Source organism: Atractosteus spatula, chromosome 21 (genome assembly GCF_055471065.1).
Source record: "Atractosteus spatula isolate fAtrSpa1 chromosome 21, fAtrSpa1.hap1, whole genome shotgun sequence".
Lineage (NCBI taxonomy): Eukaryota > Metazoa > Chordata > Actinopteri > Semionotiformes > Lepisosteidae > Atractosteus > Atractosteus spatula.
In genome coordinates, this window is record NC_142726.1 from 7,047,464 (window position 1) to 7,071,131 (window position 23,668).

The 23,668-nt window shown below is 38.1% G+C and overlaps 1 protein-coding gene across 1 annotated transcript in view; it reads right to left on the reverse strand.

The window, feature by feature from the left end:
• Nucleotides 1–1,172: 1,172 nt before the first annotated feature.
• The window catches only part of vat1l (vesicle amine transport 1-like), a 41,980-nt gene continuing 19,484 nt past the window's right edge, over nt 1,173–23,668 (reverse strand). Inside the window, exons 10-13 of the mRNA XM_088939213.1 lie at nt 23,609–23,664; nt 22,446–22,640; nt 8,400–8,483; nt 1,173–5,661 (exon numbers count right to left, since the gene is read on the reverse strand). Coding sequence (XP_088795339.1) covers nt 5,563–5,661; nt 8,400–8,483; nt 22,446–22,640; nt 23,609–23,664 — 434 coding nt within the window. The 3' untranslated portion in view covers nt 1,173–5,562. The remainder of the gene's footprint in view (nt 5,662–8,399; nt 8,484–22,445; nt 22,641–23,608; nt 23,665–23,668) is intronic.

The following is a 23,668-nucleotide window of genomic DNA, read 5'->3' on the forward strand; positions in this document are numbered from 1 at the left end:
TTGTTATGTGTACAATCCATTGATGCATTGTTCTAGCTGTGAAATAAAAAGCCTAGTTACTCATCTGAATTCTAACAAATTTTTAATGCTTTTATTCCCCATATGTATCTTTGCATGATACTGTTGAAATTATATTCCTCACTAATTTTCAAAGACAAATTCAGTATTCTGCAAGTACGTTGGGAAAAATAAACATATAAAGGACAATTTAACTACGTACAAGTCAAACAAATGTATATTCCAAGCATTTAGGATTTTTTTTGTTTTTAGGAAGACTATGGCATTGACATCCATGTTTAGAGGAAAACAGTTTGTTTACTACAATCCATCCCTGCTTTGCTGAACATTTAGTTTCATAGGAAGTTTAAAATCCTGTCCTATCTTAGAATGTCTGAGGTTGTTTTTGCAGATGTGTTATTTTAAAAAATCAATGACTGGGCATCAGAATACTGCGTAACCAAAGCAAGCAGGCACATTGTATAATACAAGTAGAGGAGTAAAAAGTATGATCTTATTTAAACATGCATACTTGAGTAAGAGTATCCCCAAAACAAAGTATTTATTTATACAACTTACAGTAGTATTTTAATTGAGTTTCTGCCACACCAGATTTGTATAATGTTTGTAAATGTTTTTTAATTAAAAAAGAAATTAATTAATTAGGTTTTATGCAAGTTTAACACCATTTTAAAGATGCTCTCCTCAGCTGTGTTTGGTGTGTAATCGCATGAAAGAAAACATTCTGTCTTATGTTGGCAGGAACTTACAGTATATTTCACAGCTAGATTCCACCCACACTGTTATCGTTAAAGAGATGAAAGTGACTGGAAATGTGAGGGAGTATAGATTATAATATATCATTATTATTATAATATATAATTATAATTAATGTTTACATTTTTTATTTATACAGTTATACTGTATATTATTACATATTCACACATAACTATAAGTTGAATTGTCATAATTTGTCATTTAAATTTGTGTCATATTTGCATTACATCCTCTCTGCAGATCTGTATATACAAAAACATTTTTGCCATCTTGCGATGAGACCAGATGAGTCTTATTCTTAAAGACTGCTTTGAACACAGTAAGAAGGTTACTGCAGTGTAGTTCTGTTCAACACTACTTCAAACCAAAACACACAAAATCCAAGAAATACAAGCAGGTCACACAGAATGCTATGCTGATCATTTTATTTATGTAAACATAATTATCTGTGTATGCACAATATAACAAAAGCACTAATAACAAATACAGTTAAACAATATTTTCATTGTCTGTACCCAGGCTTGAGCTAATAAGCCTATATAGTTTTCTTAAGGCAAATTGAAAATCTACACATCATGTTGAACTGTGATACACTGAAGGATAGTTTAGACCATACACATTAAGATCCACTAAAAGGGACATTCAAATATGGATACACTAGAAATCCCATCTTCCAATGCTATGAATCAATATCAATCAATACGAGTCCTTGCTGGCAAAAAAACTATATAAAAGCCATTAATATACCTCACATTTATGGACAAAAATAAACCTTTTTTAATTTTTCTGTAAACGTGACAGCAGATTTATGAAGTGTTTGACATTGTTACCAGAATAAGGCAGGAGGTGTAAACCATGAGATGATGTGATTCTGTCACATGGTCCACTTGCCCTCCAAGCTCTGCCAGTTTCAGAGGATCATTCAATATTCCCTTACTTCTGCAGAAATCAATCTGAGCTGCAGTTCAAAGATATACACTAGTTGATATTAAATTTGATAGGATATCTCCTTGAATCCCACAGTTTGAGTAAGAGTTAAAGGCATCCTTGTGGAGCAGACAAATCACCAGATTACACCTTTTAAAAAATATAAATTCAATAGTCAGCATGTATCAGCATAATTTAACATTTCTAGACTGTTCTAAAATTATTGATTGACCATACAATAACATCTTTTGGTGTTTGCAATACAGAAGTCACTAATTACAAATGATCTTGTCAGGTTTGTGTTTTACAGCCGATTTAAGAAAACAACATTAGACATATTTCTAATGCCCTGGAAAACATTTTCTTATTGTAAAGATTAATGTTATCAGATCCAAGGCTACTGCAATTCCATTTGCATGTCATATTTTCTTAAAATATGGTAAACTGCCTTGTACTGTATTACCTTAACTAATAACCAGTGGATTTTATAATTAGCCAATGGATAGTGGAATTGGCAACATTAGCAATGGCATTTTTCTAAAATCCCATTTTGTATTGGAATTATCTAACTATGAACTGTAGAGCAGTGAGGTTTTCCTTTGTATAAGCCTGCTTAAGAATGAATGTAAGGAGTTAAAATGAACATGCTCTTTCTGTGATCGCCATTGGCCTTTGTGGAACAATCAACCATCAGCAGCTGTATCAGTGCGGAGACCGTTCTGGACTCCAAGCTAAATTTCAAAGCCAGTAATGACCTGATCCTCAAAAACAGACAACAGCATCTTCTTCACTTAAGGAAGCTGAAGTATTTTAAGACTCATTGTTGATTTTGTTCTGTCAGTCCTTCCTTGGATCTGTTCTAACTTTTACCCTGATCTGCTGGTTTGGCGACCTGAATCTGAGGAGCAAGAACAAACTGGGCAGCCTGGTGCAAATATGTCAGAGGATCACTGATGCTGATCTCCCCGCCCTCTCCCCCATCTATCATACACGTCCATCTGTGATAATCCTTCACACCCCTTGTTTAATCATTTCCAGTTACTCCCATCAGAACACAGATACCAACTCCCAATCTCCAAAACCAACAGATTTACAGTAAGTTCTCAATCATACCTGTAGCCATATCGTTACTTAACACTTGACTTTCTATGCAAATCTTTATGTATATTGTTGTTCCTGTCGTGTTTTTTTTTTCTTCTGTCCTCTGTACACCAACACTGCTGCTGTAAAATAAATTGCCCCCCCCCGCAGGGATAATATTAACTCTCTGTCACCCTGCTGCTCGCAACTGGCAGCCCACTGAAGCTCAGCAGGTGTGAGCCTGGCCAGTACCTGGATGGGAGATTCCACTGGAAGAGGTGTTAGTGGGGTCTTGCAGCCGAATGATGTAAAAGATGAAATGAAAAACCCAGGTACTAACTCTCCATAGTCATTAAGAATTCCAGGGCATTTCTCAAAAAGAAGAGGGGTGTTATCCCAGTGTCCTGGCCAAATTTCTCCCTTGCCTTTGGCAATTATAATCCCAGGCAGACCTTGCTAACTAGGTTGAGTGGGCTGATTCTCCCACTCAATCCAATGGATGCTGCGTCAGTGCCCTCGAGCTGATCACACTAGTTATGACAACCCGTTTCATCATGATCTGGTACGTTTGCTACAAAGCAGGCATTAAAGTTCACTGGCCCCCTCACCTCTGGCAGAGCCCAGGACAGCACAGCCAGGTAGCCAGATTAACGCCATGCACTATGTTTGTGGATACTGGCACCTCCATGTCCATTACCGACCTCCCGCGACCCCTACCCTCTAAACAAATTTTAATATCTGGTGTCCATGGTGCTCCCTGCACTGCAAAATTGTCCCTTCCTGTCCCAGTAGATCCTGGGTCCTTTCTACTGGTACAACAAGGATAAATGAATGTTGCTTCTGGTCCTCATGCAGCTGTATCTAATATTATCTCATCAGATCTCCTATCTGTCCTGTGCATAAACCAGGTTTGTGTTTACACAGCTGTCCATCGGCCTTGAGGTAAGTAAACATGGAAGAGGAAATAGGTGATCTGAGGAGCTGTACTATTAGTTACAAGCTGAACTCATTTATTATTAAATTATCACATAAAGACATTCAATGTCATCTGCCTTGTGTTTGCCCAGTCTTGAATTTTAGCTAAAGCTTTTGGAATTTAATTTGCTGCCTCTACAGTGTTAGTTAATCATTCTAACTCAGTGTTATTTTGTAAACATGGGTAGTTTAATAATTATACCACTCTACGTTTGCTGTCCTCCAGTCCATGGATACTATTCCTGACTTGAGCGACTATTGCAAAAGTTGAATGCAGTTGAAGCTGATTAATGCAACTGATCTGCTCGGGTTTTTTTTAGACTAGTTTTCTGTACTCAGCCTTCAGCATCTGAATATTCTAGTCCAAGTACATTATTTCCAATAACTTCAGCATGCAGAATTTATGCATCATTCTCAACACGATAATTAAGAATTTGCTCCATTTTTTTTACTACAGTAAGTAGCTCTAAATATGCAGTTGCTTTTAGAGGACTGACATGGGTGGAAATGACAATACATCTCCCACAATGAATATTTTTTCTTTGTGCCTAGGTTCAATTGGTTACTGTTCAGCTGAATGAGGGGAGAATTGAAGCTCAGAACTTGGCAAAGGGATGATAAGAATTACAGTACAAACCCCAAACAACTTTTTAAGAGCTGAAAGAAAATTAAAAACATTTCAGTTTGACTGGGATAAAGAACACTGCGACCCAGGAGTTCCTCAGGACCAGTGGAGAGAATCACTGCACTTGAGGACAAAGCTTAAAGAGCATGGACATCTACTGTACCACACGGCATCCCAAATCATGAATCTAGAAGGCGATTAGGTCTTTAGCTTTCATGAATTATTTGATTAACTGGTAATTAACTTATGTTTTACATTTTATAGTGACCGTGCTTTCAAGGGAGCATATTTTATAAAAAACTTATCACTGAGAAAATAATTATGTCAAGTCATTTGGGAACTCAAGGTGGATCTATAACTATAACACTCCACAGGCAGAATTTGACAGTGTTAATTAATGTATGGTGACAGTGATGGCTGTGTAGATCCATCTTTGTCTCAACATACAATATGAGTGATTGTTAATACTGCAGAAAAGGCATGTTTAAGCATTATAATATCATGGCCAAATGCACTGCTTACAGCATTTATTAAACTGAAACTGACACTGAAATACTTTTCTAATTTTCTATATCAATTTGTATTGAATTAATTGGAACATTAATTATATATATTATATATTTAATAGTGCTACAAATCAGTAATATTCTCAGAACATGATATTCTTTATAATCAGCGACAGTGGAGCTATTCAGTGGAGCTGAAATGCCCAGTGAAACATAAAGTGCTCTAATTCATCTCTCATCAAAACTGTGCTGAATGCAACTCAAGGGAAAATTACAGCTAGAGATGAACAGAAAAGTGGTTTCTGCTTTTTCATTTTAACTGTCAGCTAAGCTCTGAAAGCAAGGTCTCTCTCTCAAACATACACATACGTCCATATGCACACAACAGGAGCCTCCCAAGAGGCTGTAAACAGGACAAAGCATCCGATAACAACTGTTCAGTCTGCAACAAAAAATGTAATGTCATTTTATAATACTGCACTGGGAATGGCACTTTAGTTATTTGGCAAGCCACTTTTCTAAATAGCTTATAGCTCAACTGATTGGCAGACAAACACAAAAACACACACTGTACTACGGCGTTTGTTCACGGCTGTACAGGACAGGTCCCGGGTCTCCAGCTGACTCCTGCCCGCTGTCCTGGCACTGTCCCCACCCAGCCAGATGGCCCGCTGGTTACTGAATGAAAGGCATTCGCTCCTTGTTGTCATTGTCACCCTCGTGGTCCTCCTCCTCCTCTCCCGCCTCACTTGTCTCCGTGCTGTCATTCGCCATCTGCAGAGGAACATGGGATATCACACTCTACAATGTCCATCACTAACACAGGCACAGAACACGTGGATCCTCCAGTTTTTAATAGAAAGAGTGAAGCAGCTGCACTGACAAAAGCAAATTAATTTAATTTAAACATTTAAATGTTTAGGCCTTCAAAGATATTTTGTCTCTGTTTTAATGATGAACAGGGAAAAGATCATATGTTTTAGAAAAAACAGCAGAATCTGTATGCTGTTGTTCCAGCCAAAATTCTAAATACACATACAGTACAATGAAAAGATGTTTGTGATGCAAACCTAGAAATAGGCAAACATTACACTGATCTGATCAGATCATCTAATTTAACAGAGAAGATGACTCTCTTCCAGCACCCTCTAAAAAAACCTCATTGTTTCATTTTGAGCATCCACTGCATGGCACAATACAATTATAACATGATACAAAGATGTTATCATTCATAAGGCATAATAAACGTCATAATTTACTTATAGTATGTAGCAACGATAAATTGGTTTGTAGTGATTAAGCGTGTAACAATGTACGAAGTAAAACATGTTTAAATTAGTGCATTTTCCAATATTGTTTTTTTTATAATTAATACTGTATATGTCTGCTGAGGGGGTTATGGACTTTCGCACATTTTTCGCACATTGGGCCTCCACAAGCAACTAGGCTCAAAGATTCCTGAATGACTGAGTAAAAACACCATTTTTGGTGGATAGAGCCACTAAGCACTACAGAAATGTTACGTCGCCTTGAACTGCCGTTGAACTGATGGACTGCTAATTACTAATCTCCCATCAGGTTCAGAGAATTAGCCTTTAAAACAGACTGATTCATGAACAGACTCCAGAGACGGAGAGATTCATAGGCTGTGAATCTGGCAATAGCCTGGCAGCACAGGGTTAGCTTTTGTTTCCAAGACACATCCTTCCCAGAATGCTTTTTTATAGGGAAAGGTCTCCATGGATACAGGTGACGTGCGACTGGAAGATTTCCTGTTGACTGTCACCAGGCCTGGCCTTATTCTGTGATAGCCAGGGTCCAAAGAATAGCCACTGAAACCCAGTTCACCTTTGCTGACGTTTGTATATTTATAGTGTAACAGTTTCCTTGTTTTACGTTACTAATTTCAATGTTACTATTCTTTCACGTTTAATTAAATATATTTTAAAAACTGTAAAGATTTTTGACCCTGTAAACAACAGGTATTATTAGGCATCCAGGCAGTAACTTTAATCTTACTGCGATTACAATATAAATTCACTCACACTGTTAAAATAAGCAGGCAGAGGCTTGTTCAAACTCAACTGCTTCTAGTTTTCTAATGTTGACAGATCGCTTCTCATATTTAAGACCAGGGGTTCGGTAAGTCTTTATCAAGGAACAATAAGGCTGATTTCATTAAATAATCCTACTCAGATGTTCCTCCAATCTAAACTGACTAGATCGGAGATAACCTTTGATCTTTAACAAGAATACATCTAAAGAAACAAGAGTAACCCTTTACCTACCTGATTTAAAAATGAAACTTAAATAGTTCTATAAACACCCCCTGATAAATAACAATACTCGTCAATTTTGGAATTACCAGCAGTTACTCAGTGCCCACTGATAGATGTTTTACATCGGCACAGAGGAAAGCATGGCATCACACAAGGCCAGCTACAGTACTTCAATTCACATGGCAGATCAGCCAGGCACAACAGAAAGAATTGCAGTGTCAGAGAAAGCACTGATGCAGCTCCAAGGATAATGCTGCAGCACACTCTATTTCAAAACCTCCCCTAACCCAGAAGCAGTAAGTTGTGCACTAGCCCAAGAGTCACCAAGACACCAGATTCAAAGCAGCAGAGGTACAGTACATTTATAAGGCTCAGTCTGCAGTCACAACCATGTGCGTTTATATCTTCAGACAATTATTTCTCCTTTTAACAGTCTGTGTGCATGTGAGATCGTAGGACAATGGGAAATACAAAAAAAAAAGCTTGCAGGGTTTTCTGTGGAAATGTTCTAATACTAGAGAAAAAAAGCAGGGAGGGAAAGTAGAAAAACAAATTACTTAATACTTTTTGTTAAATAATTTCTTAAAGAATGCTAAGACAATCATATGAACCAGATTTAAGTTGAAGAAATCTGGATGAGGAATGAAGACAATAAGAAGTGTAATAGTTGATATTGTTTAAACCTGATGTTATTAGTAATCATGTAATCCCTGAGTGAGCAATTAACTGCTTGTATCACAACAGACCAATTCACACATACAGTATACAGTATCTTATTACTCTTGTTGGTGTGCTGTGCATGTGTTAGTGTTGTATTAATAAATTGTGTATCTTATATTTAGAATCCATGTTTATGACTACTTATTGTTGTGTTGGATTGATTACTTACAGCCATCAAAGCAGTCTTGCAATTTACTGTTCCAATCTCTAGTTCCAGTTTATTATAAAACCCCTCACATCACTACACTAGAAATCTCAATATAACATGTCATATGCTTTAGTGTTATCTAATGTTCCTGTTGCTTGTTTGAAGAATAATAGAAAGTTTGTTGAATAAACCCTTCCTTTCCAAATCCATGGTGTATATTTAGGTTAGGTTTGCATAGGAACTTTGGAAATCTGTACCCATCACAATTACAGCATAATTCCAAATGTTAAGGCTTATTGACAAGAATTACTTTTCTTTCTTAAACCTTTGAGTATAATTCCAGAACAATGGCAAGGTTTACCAACCAGGGGAGTGGGAGCTTTCTCAACATCTAGGATCAGTTTTCCTATGTTGCCTCTATCGTGAATCCTCTGCATGGCCTCTTTCACCTAGAAAGAAAATGGTTTTCGAAAAAACAATTTATTAGAAAAATAAAAACGAGTTTGGTAACCACACCTTAAAGCTGAAAATGACCTGGGCAGGTGCGACAAGACTGCAACATGTACACTGAAGCAGTGACAATATCATAATATGGAAGTACCCACCACAGTACCTTACAGCACAAAACAGTGTTTCAGATAGAGGTGATGTGCAATACACACTTAACTCCCCAAAAAGGGCTTGCAAAAAAACTCTGAGCTACGTACAACCTGACAATATTCTTGTTTGAGAATTGAGCAGTGAATAGAGTGCTTCACATGTACAGCAGGTGGCAATAATGACAAAGAAAGTGCTCCGTCAGGAAGCAGTTACCTGTATAGCACCTTAAAGTTATTTGATATGGGTTTTGGCTGCTTTTCAGAATATGCTGCTTTATCCTCATTGCTCAGTGGGTAATACGATGTGCACTGATTACACTGTGAGCAGTATATTCTTGTAATTTAGTTCTGCAAAAACTGCTTTATATTTAACCCACAAATACACACTACACCAAGATAATACATCAAAACAGAATCTTCTAATAGTATTCAGGGATGAACTGAAAGGAGTGCAAAACATTTCCGAAATTAAAAATGTTTATGTACGTATGTACTGAATACCTCAACCTTACATGCTGCTTTGAATGATTAAGCTACAATCAGAGGAGGAAGCCAAAACAACTAGTCTTTTTCGTAACCTCGTTTGCTTTCCTGTCTGGCAGTACGGTTTAGAGATTAGCAGATCGGGTCCTAATGTGTGAAAACAAGTTGCTATGAAACTACAAATAAAATGCAAGAAAGAAATCCCTTACCCATTTCACAGCGCACCACATCAGAAATTTGAGTCTTTCTCTTAATGATAAACCAACTGATGTCTGATTGCATTCAGCACATTTTTAACTCCATATGACATAGTGTTTTCAAGTTAGAATGTAGTTGCCAAATCACAGTGTTTCTGATACATTCATTTATTTTATTATTACGGAGTATCCTGTGTCTTTCAATACAGAATTACTGAGAAATACAAGGAGAAAAAAAACATCATTAATCTAAAAGAGTTTCCTCTGAACTACTGCCCAGCAAAACATTCACAATTGGAAGTGTCTTGCCAAAGTTCACTGCCAGATCAAACCTGAAAGTTTTGTTTAGATAAAGGTATAATTTAAAAATGTTACGTATTGGACAGATTTCATAAAATGTGTTTCGATTCTGTACAAAGAAATCCTGCACTGCATTATTCATTTCTGCTGTGAAGAAAATCAATGACAAACTGCAAGTATTTATTCAGTGACTACAGATGCACAATTTTGCCTTTCAGGCTTGAAATACCTAACTCTTGGCTCTAGTGATGGATTATGTGCCTGTGAGAGATGTGTTCGTACAGAGAAAATAAGTAAAACTTAACCTCCGTAAACCAAAAAGGTGAAACATTATACTCCAGTGGTTTCAGTTAGTTAATGCGTCTGCAATACTCATTCCGCCAAGAAAGGCCAGCAGAGCTTTCCTTTTTCTTTTTCTGTGAGATCATTTTTGCTTTCCCCGAAATTTAAAATAACAATACAAAAATAAAACAACCATTCCTCACACTAACACCCCTCAGCCCACACCCTCGGTGGTAATTCCCTCCAAAATTCAACCAAACAACCCCTGGCTCTTAGGGTCAGATGGTGACAATGGTTCCACAAGCCTCCACTGGTCCTTATAAATAATATTAACAGAGTTAGCAGAGCATTTCTAATGTAGCTAAATCCAGGACACTCAGATGTCTGCGTTCTGCCTGCTCCATAAATCCACAATTATTTTTAACTCTAATGGAGACGGGCTCGCTGTCCAAGGCTCTTTACTGAGCTGTAAAGTCTCTATCCTCTCAGAAGAGCAGGTGCTGAAAGGTCCTTCTTGACAACAGGGAGACGGCCTGCTTTTTCGCACGCTGCCGTGTTCTGCGGGACTTGAAAACAGGGCGGCTAGTATATGAACTGTAGAAACGGGGTTAAACCACCAGAGGGCGGTGTCGAGACAGTTCCCAGTAATTACACAATCACTGGGGAGCTACTGTAGGGGTTAGTCCAAGAAGCAGACCTTCACAGTGACTTTGGGACAGTGAGCACTGTCCGATTTTAAAAATCGTTAGGGGGGGTGGCTGTAAAAGCAAAGTCAAGAGTTAACTTATTTAGTAGCATCCTCGACTGTTGCCGTGCCAGCGCACGGTAAGAAAGAAGACGGGTGAGAGCGGACTGGTCTAAACCGGGTCAGGCGTTTCCACTGCTACTCGTTTCTGATGTGGAGTCAACTTGCACTTTTGGGGGAGACTACAGGATGAAGAAGGAAGCGTACCATAGGCAGTTTGATCTGATTTATGCAGATCCCCTTGCTACGCTGCCATCAAAGTGGAATCTGTTACATGGACCTGAGGTCTTTCTCAGCCTTGCAGGTAGAAATTGCTTAGATAAGGATGGCGCATAAGCCTTTAAAAGTGTAATTAATGAGAATTGTTTAAAGATAGTGGTTAGGAGCACAGCCAGGCTGAGCATCTTGAAACAAAAAAAAAACATATTCTCAAGTCACTTAAAAGTACAATGCCCTCCAAAATGATTGGAATAGCTTTAGTGCTGGATGATAGGAAATACAGATTTGTTTGTACAGGCCATTGGCTGTGTCAATGAGTTATTCACACACAAGGCTGAATAAGAGAGCATTACTGTCATGTGGTATTGTCTGATTTGTAGTGATTCTCCAGACTGGGTTCATTTCTGTACAAAAGTTGCACACAGCTATACAACTAATTAGTCTAATTCTAATTATTCTCATTCTAATTACCAGTCCCACCTTATGGTGATTTAGACATTTTTACATATATTTGTTTTGGTCATTTTAAATAACTAATAAAAAAAAAAGAATAAAAGTTGAAGTAAAAATGAATGTCAATTGCAAACTGATTCAGGAGTGTGGAAAGCATATCTCAGCATTAACTGGATAATTCTGAAGTATGCCATATCAGTGAATTTTGCACATTTTTAATTTCATGCTAGAACATCAGACCAAATGAAATTCATGTTCTGAACCCTCTGTGCTAATGTTTATAATCCATACACATACAAAAACATTACATTTATCACTTAAATCTCCTTCACACAATTATCTGAAATGGTGCAATGCGAACATTAGTTTGTTTACATGTTTCTTTACCAGTATACAGTATTTCGCTGTTGAGACAAGCCCCATGTAGGAGCATTAATGATTGACACAGCTCGATATGGTCATAGTCCATCTACTTTATGCTAGTGTATGTTTTGTGGGAAAATGACATATTCTAGCCCATGCAGGAGCTACAGTATGTCCGTTGATCAGCCTTGTATACCCACTGTGGTTAAAGCAAATGATATCAACAAAATTATCACATACGTAGGTTAACAGAATATCAATGCCACGATGAATCATTTAGCATTTCAATGTACTTTCACTACAATCTGAAGCTCTTTCATCAACTGTACAGTACATTCATAACTCATGCCAATCCTCATTTTCTTTGTACTTATGCTAAGTATCAAGGCATGTTTTGGGGGCGATATTATGTTAATTTAACATACAGCACTGACAGACTGTTGTGTAGTGTCCAACCTTTTCTACTAAAATCCGTAGATTTTACTTGATTAAAATGTGTGCCTGTGGCAGGGCTATGTAAGGAGAGACTGCAATGTGTGGAACCTGCCATTAAGGGCCACTAAAGGTGACCTCTAACACTTTAAAATGGCTCCGATATAAAACTTTGATTCATCCATGCAGCAGAATTCCATTTATGTTTAGCTTCTAATACTAAAGCTGTTAAGTATGTTTTATTCATGAATTTACATAATTTAAACTAATCTGGAGTTCCTTAATTATTACAAAAGCAAAAAGCAACCAGGACTGTATAAGACGCTGCTTGTTATTCAGCACATTAATGAACTGAAATGTATTTTTTTTCTGAAAGAAAACTTCATCAACATGCCGCAATTCATGTTCATGTGTTCCTTAAATGGGTCTTCAGTTAACTGTACACCAAAATAACTTCTACTATTTGAAGGATTTGCAGACTGTAAATGCACTTTTTGACTTGTACAGTTAGATTAAACAAATTGATTAGATGTACTGCATTACAAGATGTGGCTCTTCTTCAACAATGGCTGCACCCTTTTTGACTTGTACAGTTAGGTTAAATAAATAATTTACCCAGAGTTTAATTACTGTTCCAGTTGCATAAAGGCTTTTTAAATCCAAATGCATCCAAGGTCAAAACAATCTAGGTCAATTTGTTCTCCTAACAAATACACCAGTCCTGACTGCTTTGCGGAGTATGGTACATGTCATGAAAGTTTTAAAGTGGCCCCTCCTTTATTTTCAGCTAGTAAATGAGGAACTTTCCCACACATGTGAGCCTGGTTACCCCTTCAAAGCTCAGCAGGAGGTACGTTTTCTATGCTGTGTCTGCTTGCGTCCCCAGCTGAGTCATGCTGGCCTGAAAACTGTGAGCATTCACACAGTCAGAAAATGAGGAGGAGGTGGCAAACAGAACACTCTTGGCTTAGAAAATACACAAGCCCTAATTGGGTCCTTCATGGAGTCATGGTTTCAAAGAATACACTATATCGGCTGGCAGCGCACCAAGCCAGCACTAAAGACAAAAAAACTCAGGTTCCCAGGATAACACGAAGGCTCAGCAAAATAAAAAGGACAGTCAGTAGATTAAAACCAGAAATCTCTGCCAATTTTTAAAAAGAGAACAAAAACGAATTAGTATGTGCATCTTTTTCAGCACTCATCATCTGAATAAGAAATATAGCACTGTTTCTTGTTGACCGTAAAACACCAGTTTTTTTTTTTTTGTTTTTTTTATTTTAAGAGGATTTGCACTACAGAAATTAAAGATAGAGTAATTCACACTATGACACAGAGCCAAAGTACACACAGAAAGCTAACACTGGTACTCGAGACCAGGGAATGGGCATAGTGAATTGTCACAAGTACTCTCTGCTGACAGAGTCCAAAGAGAGGAGTGATGAGTCAGAGGCCCTCATTTAAATGACCACAGGAATTTAAAAACAATCTGTTCTCTGATTCATAGCACTTTATCTTTTGGATAGGTTGGATAGGTACAACAAATATTTTTTGTTTTAAATTAAGTGTTGCATTTAAAAAAAGCATAGCTATTGCTTTACCTTATTTTAACTTTAATGCTGGTCTTTATGGGTCAATAGTAGTTTCTGATAAAGCCTAAGTCCTGGAGTGGGCATTCATTCCACATTTCTGGACTGGTTTCTCTCCAGTTTTCAGGGCTGAGCAAAACATCCTTCAGGAAAAATCCTGAGAAGCTGTGAAACCTTTCACATCAAGAGAGCATGACATCATCTAGAAAGGAGATAATTCATAATTCCTTATGAAAAAATGCAATGCCCAATTAAATAAAAAACTAAATTCTTATTTAAAAATTATAAGTTGTACTGTGTGTCTCCTTAAAGTCCAGGCACATTGTGTGGAAATTAAAGATGTGCTGTACGCAATTATCAGTTTCCACAAAAGCTCTAAAATCCTTCATACAACAAAAAGATCAATGGAGTTTTTAATAGAACTTCAACAGGCTCCTAATGTGGACATTATAACATTTATGTGAAAACAAAAATGTTTAAATTGACCTGCTAATATTTTTTAAAAAGTAACATGTCTGATTTAAGTCGACCGATGATTTTGCCACTGCAGTTTGTTAGGATTGTGGGATAACAATCGCAAGGCTAAACAAATTAAATGCATTCTGCAGAAGCTCATGCCCGAGAGGTGGGGAGATGATCCTGGAATAATCTGATAACTGTCATTAAAATTCTTTTCAAGACATCTAGTGGAAACAGATGTTAAACATTACAGCCAAAATGCAATTTATATCAAAACAAGCTATCCAGGAAATAGATTTGCATTACATTTAAATTGAACAACCCAATCACAAAAATACAACACATTTTGTAAAATCCACAGAGAAGGAGTCTCTTCAGATTACCAAGACAGAAACCTTACCACTGATTGTCACCATTCTACCACCTTTAAATTGATTTTACAGTAGGCTGTATACACAGATTGGGATTACATGAAAAATTGTTTTAGATCTCTGATTTTCAAAATGCCTCATTTTGAATTTCAGGACTTCAAGCTGCGACTCCATCAACCATGGAGTTAATCAACAGTGACCAGTCACTAAAATGACTATAATGTAAATTGGGAGCCAGACCAGTTTTATCTTGCACACTCATCAATTGCACTCATCAAAACCAGCAGCTAGATGTCCTCAGTGTACAATATGTTTTTCATTCATCTAATGAACACACGTCAGATGACTGTTGTGCCACATAACTATTACTGAATCATGACTATCCTATTTGCGTGATATATGTTTCCTTAAGAAAACAGGTGATGTAAAATTGATTACTTTAGCAAAAATTGACTAAATTGGCTTTTCAGGGCCGAGCCAAATAAAACTTGCCTACATTTTGTAAATAAGATGGAAGTTAATATATTTTGAGAATAAATTCTGTACACTTATGTCAAAGATTTGTATTAACCAATAAATGTTACACTATGTACCACTGATGCAATGCTGCTATCTTAATTTGTGAAAATAAAAATGTATTAGACCAGCAATAATACCATCCAGAAGTTACAAAATATTATGCAAAGCTTTCATTACCATTATTCAATAATTACATGTAGACTAGGGACATGATGTTTTTGGCCTGTGCCTTTTATTAAAGTGAAATTGTCCTTATTTTGCATTGATTGCAGAATGCCCTGTAAGGAAATGTTTATCCACTTTTTCCCCTATGAATCATAACAAAAGCTTTTATAAATAAATCTCCTTCATTTATGTTTTATACTGGTATGTAATCCCATTTATATTCCACTGTGTTTGAAATTTTGAATATAAAACACAGAATGTTGCAACAGAATGTGAAGGCAAAGGGATTATTATGCTCCACGGTTGACAGATTTTTTAATGCACATAGGCTGAAAAGTCCCTTTGTATCAATTACTCTGTTTTCTAAAGGTCCGATTTACATAAGTTTACTTTAACCTTGATTAAAAAACACTTTCTTTATTTAAGACTCAACAAGAAATGAAAATGCATGCACTACACTACACTAATATTAGCTGCTTCAAATATATTTGACAAACATATGCTTTATATCCTGCCTTGTGCCTGTTGCTTGCCAGTATAGGCTCCAGCTCCCCCGTGACCCTGAATTGGATAAACAGGCAAGAAAATAGATGGATGGCTATATGCTTCTCTTCAGTAGTTAATTAATAAAATCCACTCCACCAGTCACTGGAGGTTCACACTGGCATTCATAAGGGTTACCATACTGCAGCATAGTAATCAATATACCCTGTCTCCATAGCAACTCAGCAAAGCCTGGCTTCACAAGGGAAGACGTATCAAAACGGCCGGAGCTTTGTACTGCATTAAAAGTAAAACTATGTGCAGTTATTACTCAGTGATTAAATAAGACATCACACTGGACAGTACACCAGTCCACAACAGGACACCAGACTACAGGCCAGGCGGTACTCCAGTCTACTGTGGGACACCAGACTGAACGGTACACCAGTCCACTGTGGGACTACAGGCTGGACGGTACACCAGTCCACTGTGGGACTACAGGCTGGACGGTACACCAGTCCACTGTGGGACTCCAGGCCAGACGGTACTCCAGTCTACTGCGGGACTCCACACTGGACAGTACACCAGTCCACTGCGGGACTCCACACTGGACAGTACACCAGTCCACTGTGGGACTCCACACTGGACAGTACACCAATCCACTGTGGGACTCCAGATTGGACAGTACACCAGTCTGCTGTGGGACTCCACACTGGACAGTACACCAGTCCACTGCAGGACTCCAGACTGGACAGTACACCAGTCCACTGCAGGACTCCAGACTACAGGCCGGACGGTGCACCAGTCTACCAGTAAAGACCCCAGTTAACCTAGACAGCCTGTTCATGGAAGGTAAGAAGAAACTGAAGCACCTTGAGAAGGTCAATGTGGGGAAGTGGAATCAATACAAACTCTATAAAGATGGCGCCCACGACCGGTGAAGGCATCAGTGCTAACCAGCATAATCAAAAAGTATTTATATTCTTCATATGACGAGGTTATACTTATTAATTCAACACTGCATGTATGGAGGGGGTTGCAGTGGGGGCATTTTTTAAACCTGCGTGTAGTAACTTGCATCAATAAACTTAGCCTTTGTTTCAAATTTTCATCTCTTAACCTTGCTGGTTGTACAAACTACTCCTTAAACCTTGGAGACTTTCTCTGAAGTTTAATCTCCTTAACTTCAAAATCTAATGAAGAGATTCCTTGAATGTTAATCAGCTGGATTAACTAAGAACTAAGACTTAGTGACCAGGCTGCCAGGAGTTCAGAAAACAGAGCTGACACCCGCAATATCACTTTAGCACACAGCATGTCAGCCAGGAGCTGTGCAGAATGGAGAGCAGGTACTGTAGCAGGCTGTGGGAAGACAAAGAGAAGCTTCTAATATTTGTCTGCACTCTCTGAGGCAGGGTAGAGACAGTGATGCATGATTTGCAGACATTCAAGAGGACATTCTATCCAGTTCAGACAGACTAATCAATACAAAAGAGTCCAGTAATTCTCCACAGCTCAGCAGAACAACAACTCTTTTGAGATGGTGTTGAGACCACCTCAATCAGAACAATGATTTCCATTTAAATCATTTGTTTTGTTTGCTTCAAAAACAGTGCTGGCTTAATGGTAAAGAACTCTAACCCACAATAAAAGTTTCCTGTGCCTTTGTTTCTGCTTTTGAGCACAATGTGAAAAAGGTTATAAATATAAGAACGTCTTTTTCTAAGCAATTTTCTAATTGCTTTTTCCAGTTCAGAGTTGCGGGGGAATTGGACTCTCTCCTGGAAGGCAAAATACGCAAGACAGTGTACACCCTGGACAGGACGCCAGTGCACTGCAGGGCAATCATGGGAAACCTCAAGGGAAACTCACAAGTATCTTTACTCGTAACCAATTGGTCCATAGATCTCATCCAGCCAGTACCCAAAAAAAGCCAGGGTACTGCATTCACAAATATGGTTTGCTAACTAGTTTGACACTCCCACAAGCCTGTGTAATACCACCTTCCCCACCATGTATCTCCAGTGGTTCATGTTTCAGTCTTAATCCTGAAGTCAGCATTTTTAAGAATTTTGAATCAAGAAGCTTGAATGAAGCCTCTTGATGATCTTCTCTGTTCAAGTCAGAAGTGGTCCAGATCTTTTAAACTGGCAATGATAGATGTCTTTAAGCCTGAAATCACATTTTATTGCTTTAAAGCTCACAGTTGTGATAGAATAGAAATGTCATTTTTGCATAAGTATTTAAACCTTTTGCTGTGGTAAAACTAAATTAATTTAGGTGCAAAAAGTATGTTAAGAAGACATAAAATCAGTTGATGGCTTCTGTCTGTGTGCAAATTATAGTGGTTAACATTATTTCAGAATAAGATCCCTGAGTAAACCATGAAGATCAAGGAACTTTCCAAACCACTAAGAGATATAGATACACTATATAAGATCACTTGGCCATATACAATCTCTTGTATTAGGAATTTGTCTTTTCGTATACCCCAACTTGCTCTCCATGAGACACACAGACAGGGAGAGAAGCTTGGGGTCAGAGCACAGGGTCAGCCATTGTACAGCGCCCCTGGAGCAGTTGGGGTTAAGGGCCTTGCTCAGGGGCCCAACGGAGTAGGATTCCTCTGCCGACCGCGGGATTTGAACCAGCAACCTTCCAGCCACAGGCGCGGATCCTTAGCCACAGAGCCACCGCACCGCCCATAAATATAAAGCCAGATTAGAAGAAGACACTGCCTGGATCACAATGTCTAACCAATCTGATCAGTTTAAAAAAGGTTAGGAGCACCTCCATGAGGCCAACAATGACACTGAAATGCGAGAAATGTCCATGGTTCATCACCCACCCAGTCACTCTATGAACGGGGCTTGTGTGGAAGTGAAAAAAAATACCCATCTCAAATCTCACATGGTGTCTGCAACACAGTGCCTGAGTGATCCTGCACAAATGTGATAGAAGGTGTTGAGGTCAGATGAGACCAGACTAGAATGTCTTTGACTAAATGCCAAGTGTTGGGGCAGAGCCCACCACAGCCCTCCTTCCAGCCAGCACCAGCTCCACAGTCACACATGGTGATGGCAGCACCAGTGTAGCAGGGACTCCCCCTCCTCCACTGGGAGCTGAAAGCTTGTTAGACAAGCTCCAGCACAAGGTGCAATAATGTTTTATTACAGAATATTCTCTACAAGAGCTCTGCAATAAACTCTTCTGTATAAGGGACAATACTGGACAGTGCAGGGGGCTTTATTACAGAGGCCTTGCAGAATCTACAATAAAACACTTCAAATTAGCCTCTCTAGGCTGCTACTGTATGTAACTCCCCAGCCACCAAGAACACACAAGAATATCCTGTGAAAAACTTTGAAATCACATTTCTCTGCACTTATAACAAACCTGAGATGCCTGCCTATTACAAAATCTCTGACTGTCTATGGCATCACAAACATGGATATCTACTTACTCTGTAAAGCAATTCATTACAGTTTGACTCAATTACAGTGACAACCCATAGACTCTGACTGGCCTAATGTGTAGGGGCTCAAAAGGATGGCTGTGTTTGCCCAGTATATTAATATCAAAATAGGACAGCATCCAATGAAGCGAAAGGGAGGGAATTCAGAAGCTCCTAATGCAACAGCAAATGTATTAAATTCGTGGAAAGACCAATCAATCAATTTCTGCTGTTGTGAGAACTCAAGATCAAAGTGAAGATCAAGTCAACAGAAGTATTAAGAATAACCTTGTACAGAATACTGTGCAGAGAAGAAGAGATCCATTTCCACACCCTGAGAACACATGTAAAAAGGGGCCTACAATAACCCTTGGACAAAGCGTACAAAAGGACGAAAGGGACTAGGAAATCCTTCATATGATGGCAAACATGAAGGGTCAAAAACACTCCACTACCATCCCCAAGACTGCACACAGGGGAGAATGAGGACATGTAGGCAGATTCCTCTAGCCCTTCACTTGTTTTTTAACGCTTTGTTCCACAGGCCACACAGTCCTGTCATGGAGGATCGGCACTTTTTGGAGCAACCCTCACCAGCAGCAGCAGCAGCACAGGACTGCCAATGCCTGGGAGGTGGCAGGAGTCACCGAGCCAGGTGACAGCCCCGGCCGACTTATCCCATCCGACCCCAGGACGGCGCCCAGCGGCCTGTTGTGTACTACTGCTTGGGGGATCCCAGATCCCAGGGGCTGGTGACGGGACCAACGCTCGAACCCGTTATCATACAGCACGCCCTCCACTCACAAAGGTGCCTTTACCAGTCAACCTGCTCAGCAGGCCTCCAGATTCAGTGATCTGCACACTCTGAAGCTCTTAGCTCTTGCGAGTTCTGCCCAGAGATTATTTTTAGCGATCTGGGAAGCCATCCTATAGCCCTTTCCTCCTAAAGCAATTCTGGTCTAACAGGCTCCAAGCTGCCAGAACGATATTTCCGTCCCCTTCTCCATCTCTCCCTGCCTGCATGAAAATACTCTTCAGACATCTGAAATATCTCTGGACTTCTGAAATGACTACTTCATGTTAAGATTGTTTTTCTTTACTATAGTATCTGTTAATTTCAGGAAAATATTTTTTTCTACATATTCTCTTTTTTAAAGTGAACTTGATTGTCGAATCAGAAAAATCATATAAAAGTAAGGTAGGTGTCAGTAAAATTAGAAATAGGAGAGATACAGTATGTTAGGCTCCAGAACCCTATTTACATAAACCTTGCATATAAATAACCTCTTTAGGGTAAACAGCACCACCCTCAAAAATAGTGTATTTAGTATTACCTGACATGATTAATGCCACAAACTGTATTCTGAGGTGTAATAAAAGTGCATGGGTTTCCACAATAACACGAAAAGTACAGTACCAAGGAGCATTAGCTACTCATTTGCTGAGTTACAAAGAGTCCAGTCAAACACCCATTAATCATATGATTCCTAGGATGACATCATAAAAGTATTTAGTCAAATTATGCGAGAGAAAATATGTTGTCTGAGAAAAAACATTGATTGCTTTTTGACAATATCACTCTGTATCGGGGGAAAATATAGAACAGTATATACGTATTTCAGATGCTCGATAAACAAGAGCTGTAACTCACATACTGTATTTATGGCCAAGATATGAGCTTAGTGCGCTTACTCACTGGCAATAAACAGACTCGGGGTCAGTTTATTTTTAGGATTAAGATTCTGAATTATGAGCAACTTGTAAATTTTAATAAGTACGAGCAGATTATACCATTTAGTTAACAACAGCTCTAAACTGACACACACAGGGATGCGCACGATCCGCACATTTATTCTTTGACATCACGCCGTTGTTCGTCACTTCGCATTAAAATTCACATTTAAATGGACGGAGGAAATGATTTCAGCAACTTTCCATTTTTGTAATGGTCGTTTCCGTAAAAACTTTTATACTTATATCTTTTGAATAACATGTAAATGGAAATATAACATGAATACTGAGGTTATAAACAACCTTTTCTTCACATTGAACTGCCACAGCATTCACTGATGAAACTCACTTCACCATTCTCATGACCTTGGTGGAAGGGATTTTCTTACAATTACGTTCTTACACAGTGCCCTTCATTATAGGTGCAATTTACTTCATTAATTGTGATCATGTTTAACTATTCACCCAAAATATAAATCGATATTTATTCATATGACCTGTACAGTAAGTAAAAAGACCAAACCATGTCAACTGGAAAGGGATTTCACACATTCTTTACACACTACTATTCTTTTAAAGGGAAAAAATAACCAGCTAAATTCAACTTAATTGCTCAACCTAAAATAAAAAATATGAACCGATTTTCATCCATGTAGATCAATAAAAATGTAATTTTGACAACAATTCTATACTTAAGAGAATCCTTATAATACTTTCCTTTCATTCAGTAAATACCTTAAAGTTAACTATCTCATTCAGTAAAGCTACCCCTTTACTGTGTCCTATAAAAAATACTAAACATGTCGTCTTCATTTGCTTTGAAAATTCTTGATAGGTGTAAAAGAAGGAGGTCAGCAAACAATTTTCAATTTCTAAATAATCTGTCTGTCCTTCTCTTAACTGCATCAGGTGCCACAAGGGGGGCACAGGTTAAGGTTATATAGCCACACGGTGAAAAAGCAGCTCTCCTATGAATATTACTCCACTGAGTTTGAAAATCGGTGGATTAGTGATGTGGTTTTTAAATTGTACTGTAATTGAGAACAATAAATCTTCCACTGCACAAAGTAAAATATTTAAATTGAATGCTGTTATCACTACAATACAATCTATCAGCTATTCGCTACCCTCTTGGGTCTATTACAGTGATTATTAAGACATGGTGTTATCTACAGTATAAACAAAGTCCACATGAGTAACAAGCTGCAGCATTGTACTGAATTCTAGCTATTTAAAAAATGAAATGAGCAATTCTGTATATTTTTCCAGGCAAAGCTAACACTTTCCCATAAAGGCATACTGTAGATATCAATACAATTCTGCTAAAATAGCAGTGGTGGTAGACTAGTGTATCTAAATCTCTTACAAGCTTTTTTCCACAACAGAAAAAACCCCACCTATTTTGCAAGTGACTCACTGGTCCAAAAACTGCACAATAATAACCACATCTGCCAAAAAAGAAGTTATTCTTTTAGCTAAACTGATGTTCACAGAACTATGAGTGCAGTATATACAGTATATATTGCAGTCTGGACATAAGTGCTATAAGAATTGGTGGCCTCCTTACCTCCTCCAGAGCCCATAGTGAGTCTACTAGTGGTTTGATCTTCTTCTGGTTGTAGAGAGAAATTAGTTTGTGCACCACAGTCTTTACCAGGCTGCCTCTGCCTTGTTTAAACAGAAGGTTGAGCAGTGAAAATCCAGCAATGACCTTATTTTCCTCATAGAGCTTAATGGGGTTCACCTTCTCCACTTGCCACCACTGCAGAAAAAAACAGCAAAAATTGAAATAATTGCTGAAAGGGTTTTTCTTCATTGCCACTGGGAATATCTATTTGTCTGTGCTTGATAAGTCTGTCTATTTCTATTTAGAATGCAAATTTACTAATTGTTCTCCTAAAGATAATTTTTCAGCACAGATTCAAGAGTCATTTTTTCATAAATGTGTTGCATTCCATTGATGAGAAAGGGTCAAGACTCCACTGTTTAAAAGCAATTTCTAAGCTTATCTGTTACAACCAAAGAAAAGACATGTACTGTACAGTCGCTAATTTTATTGATGCCATTGATGTCATTTTATTTATTCAGTCACTTTTATTATTATTTCTGTTTATTAGTATATTGGTTATGACTGGAATCTGCTAGTTAGTGTTGTTTACAGGTATCAATGACAATTTCATCATTAATTATTTGCATGTTGTCAAGACACCCTTCTTAAATCTATCTCAAGTTTATGCATTAATGGTTTAAAGAAGTTAGTTTTTCTAAAAATGTGTTACAGAACAGGATGACAACATTTAAGTCAACGCAATTAGCTACAGACAGTGAACAATTTACAATCAGATTAATTCCAGAGCAAAACACTATTAATTTTGAAGGTCAGACAATTGCTAGCCTGTTCAATTTTTTTTCAATTTCTTTTTTAGAATTGAAAAACATTCGAGGTCACCATGCAGGAGGAAAATTTATTTCTAAAAACATTTTTTTCAGGATACCAATATTTACTTCCCTTTCTCACAATGTGTCCAATCCAATCAACTGTATATCTAATTTTGACTCAATTTAAAACAAAAAAAGTTGAGTTATAACCTTATGTGTCTGCTATGATGTTGCCTAAGAGATCGACTAAGATTAATGTTACGACCATGAGCTCTCCAGAGCACAAACACATTCACACAAGCTATACATATGACCACTCACATGTGCCTTAAAGCCTTCAGTAATACTTACAGATTTAGCAAAGCTGAAGAAACTTTTTGTTTCACCAGTTACCATGTTTGATGAACCTGA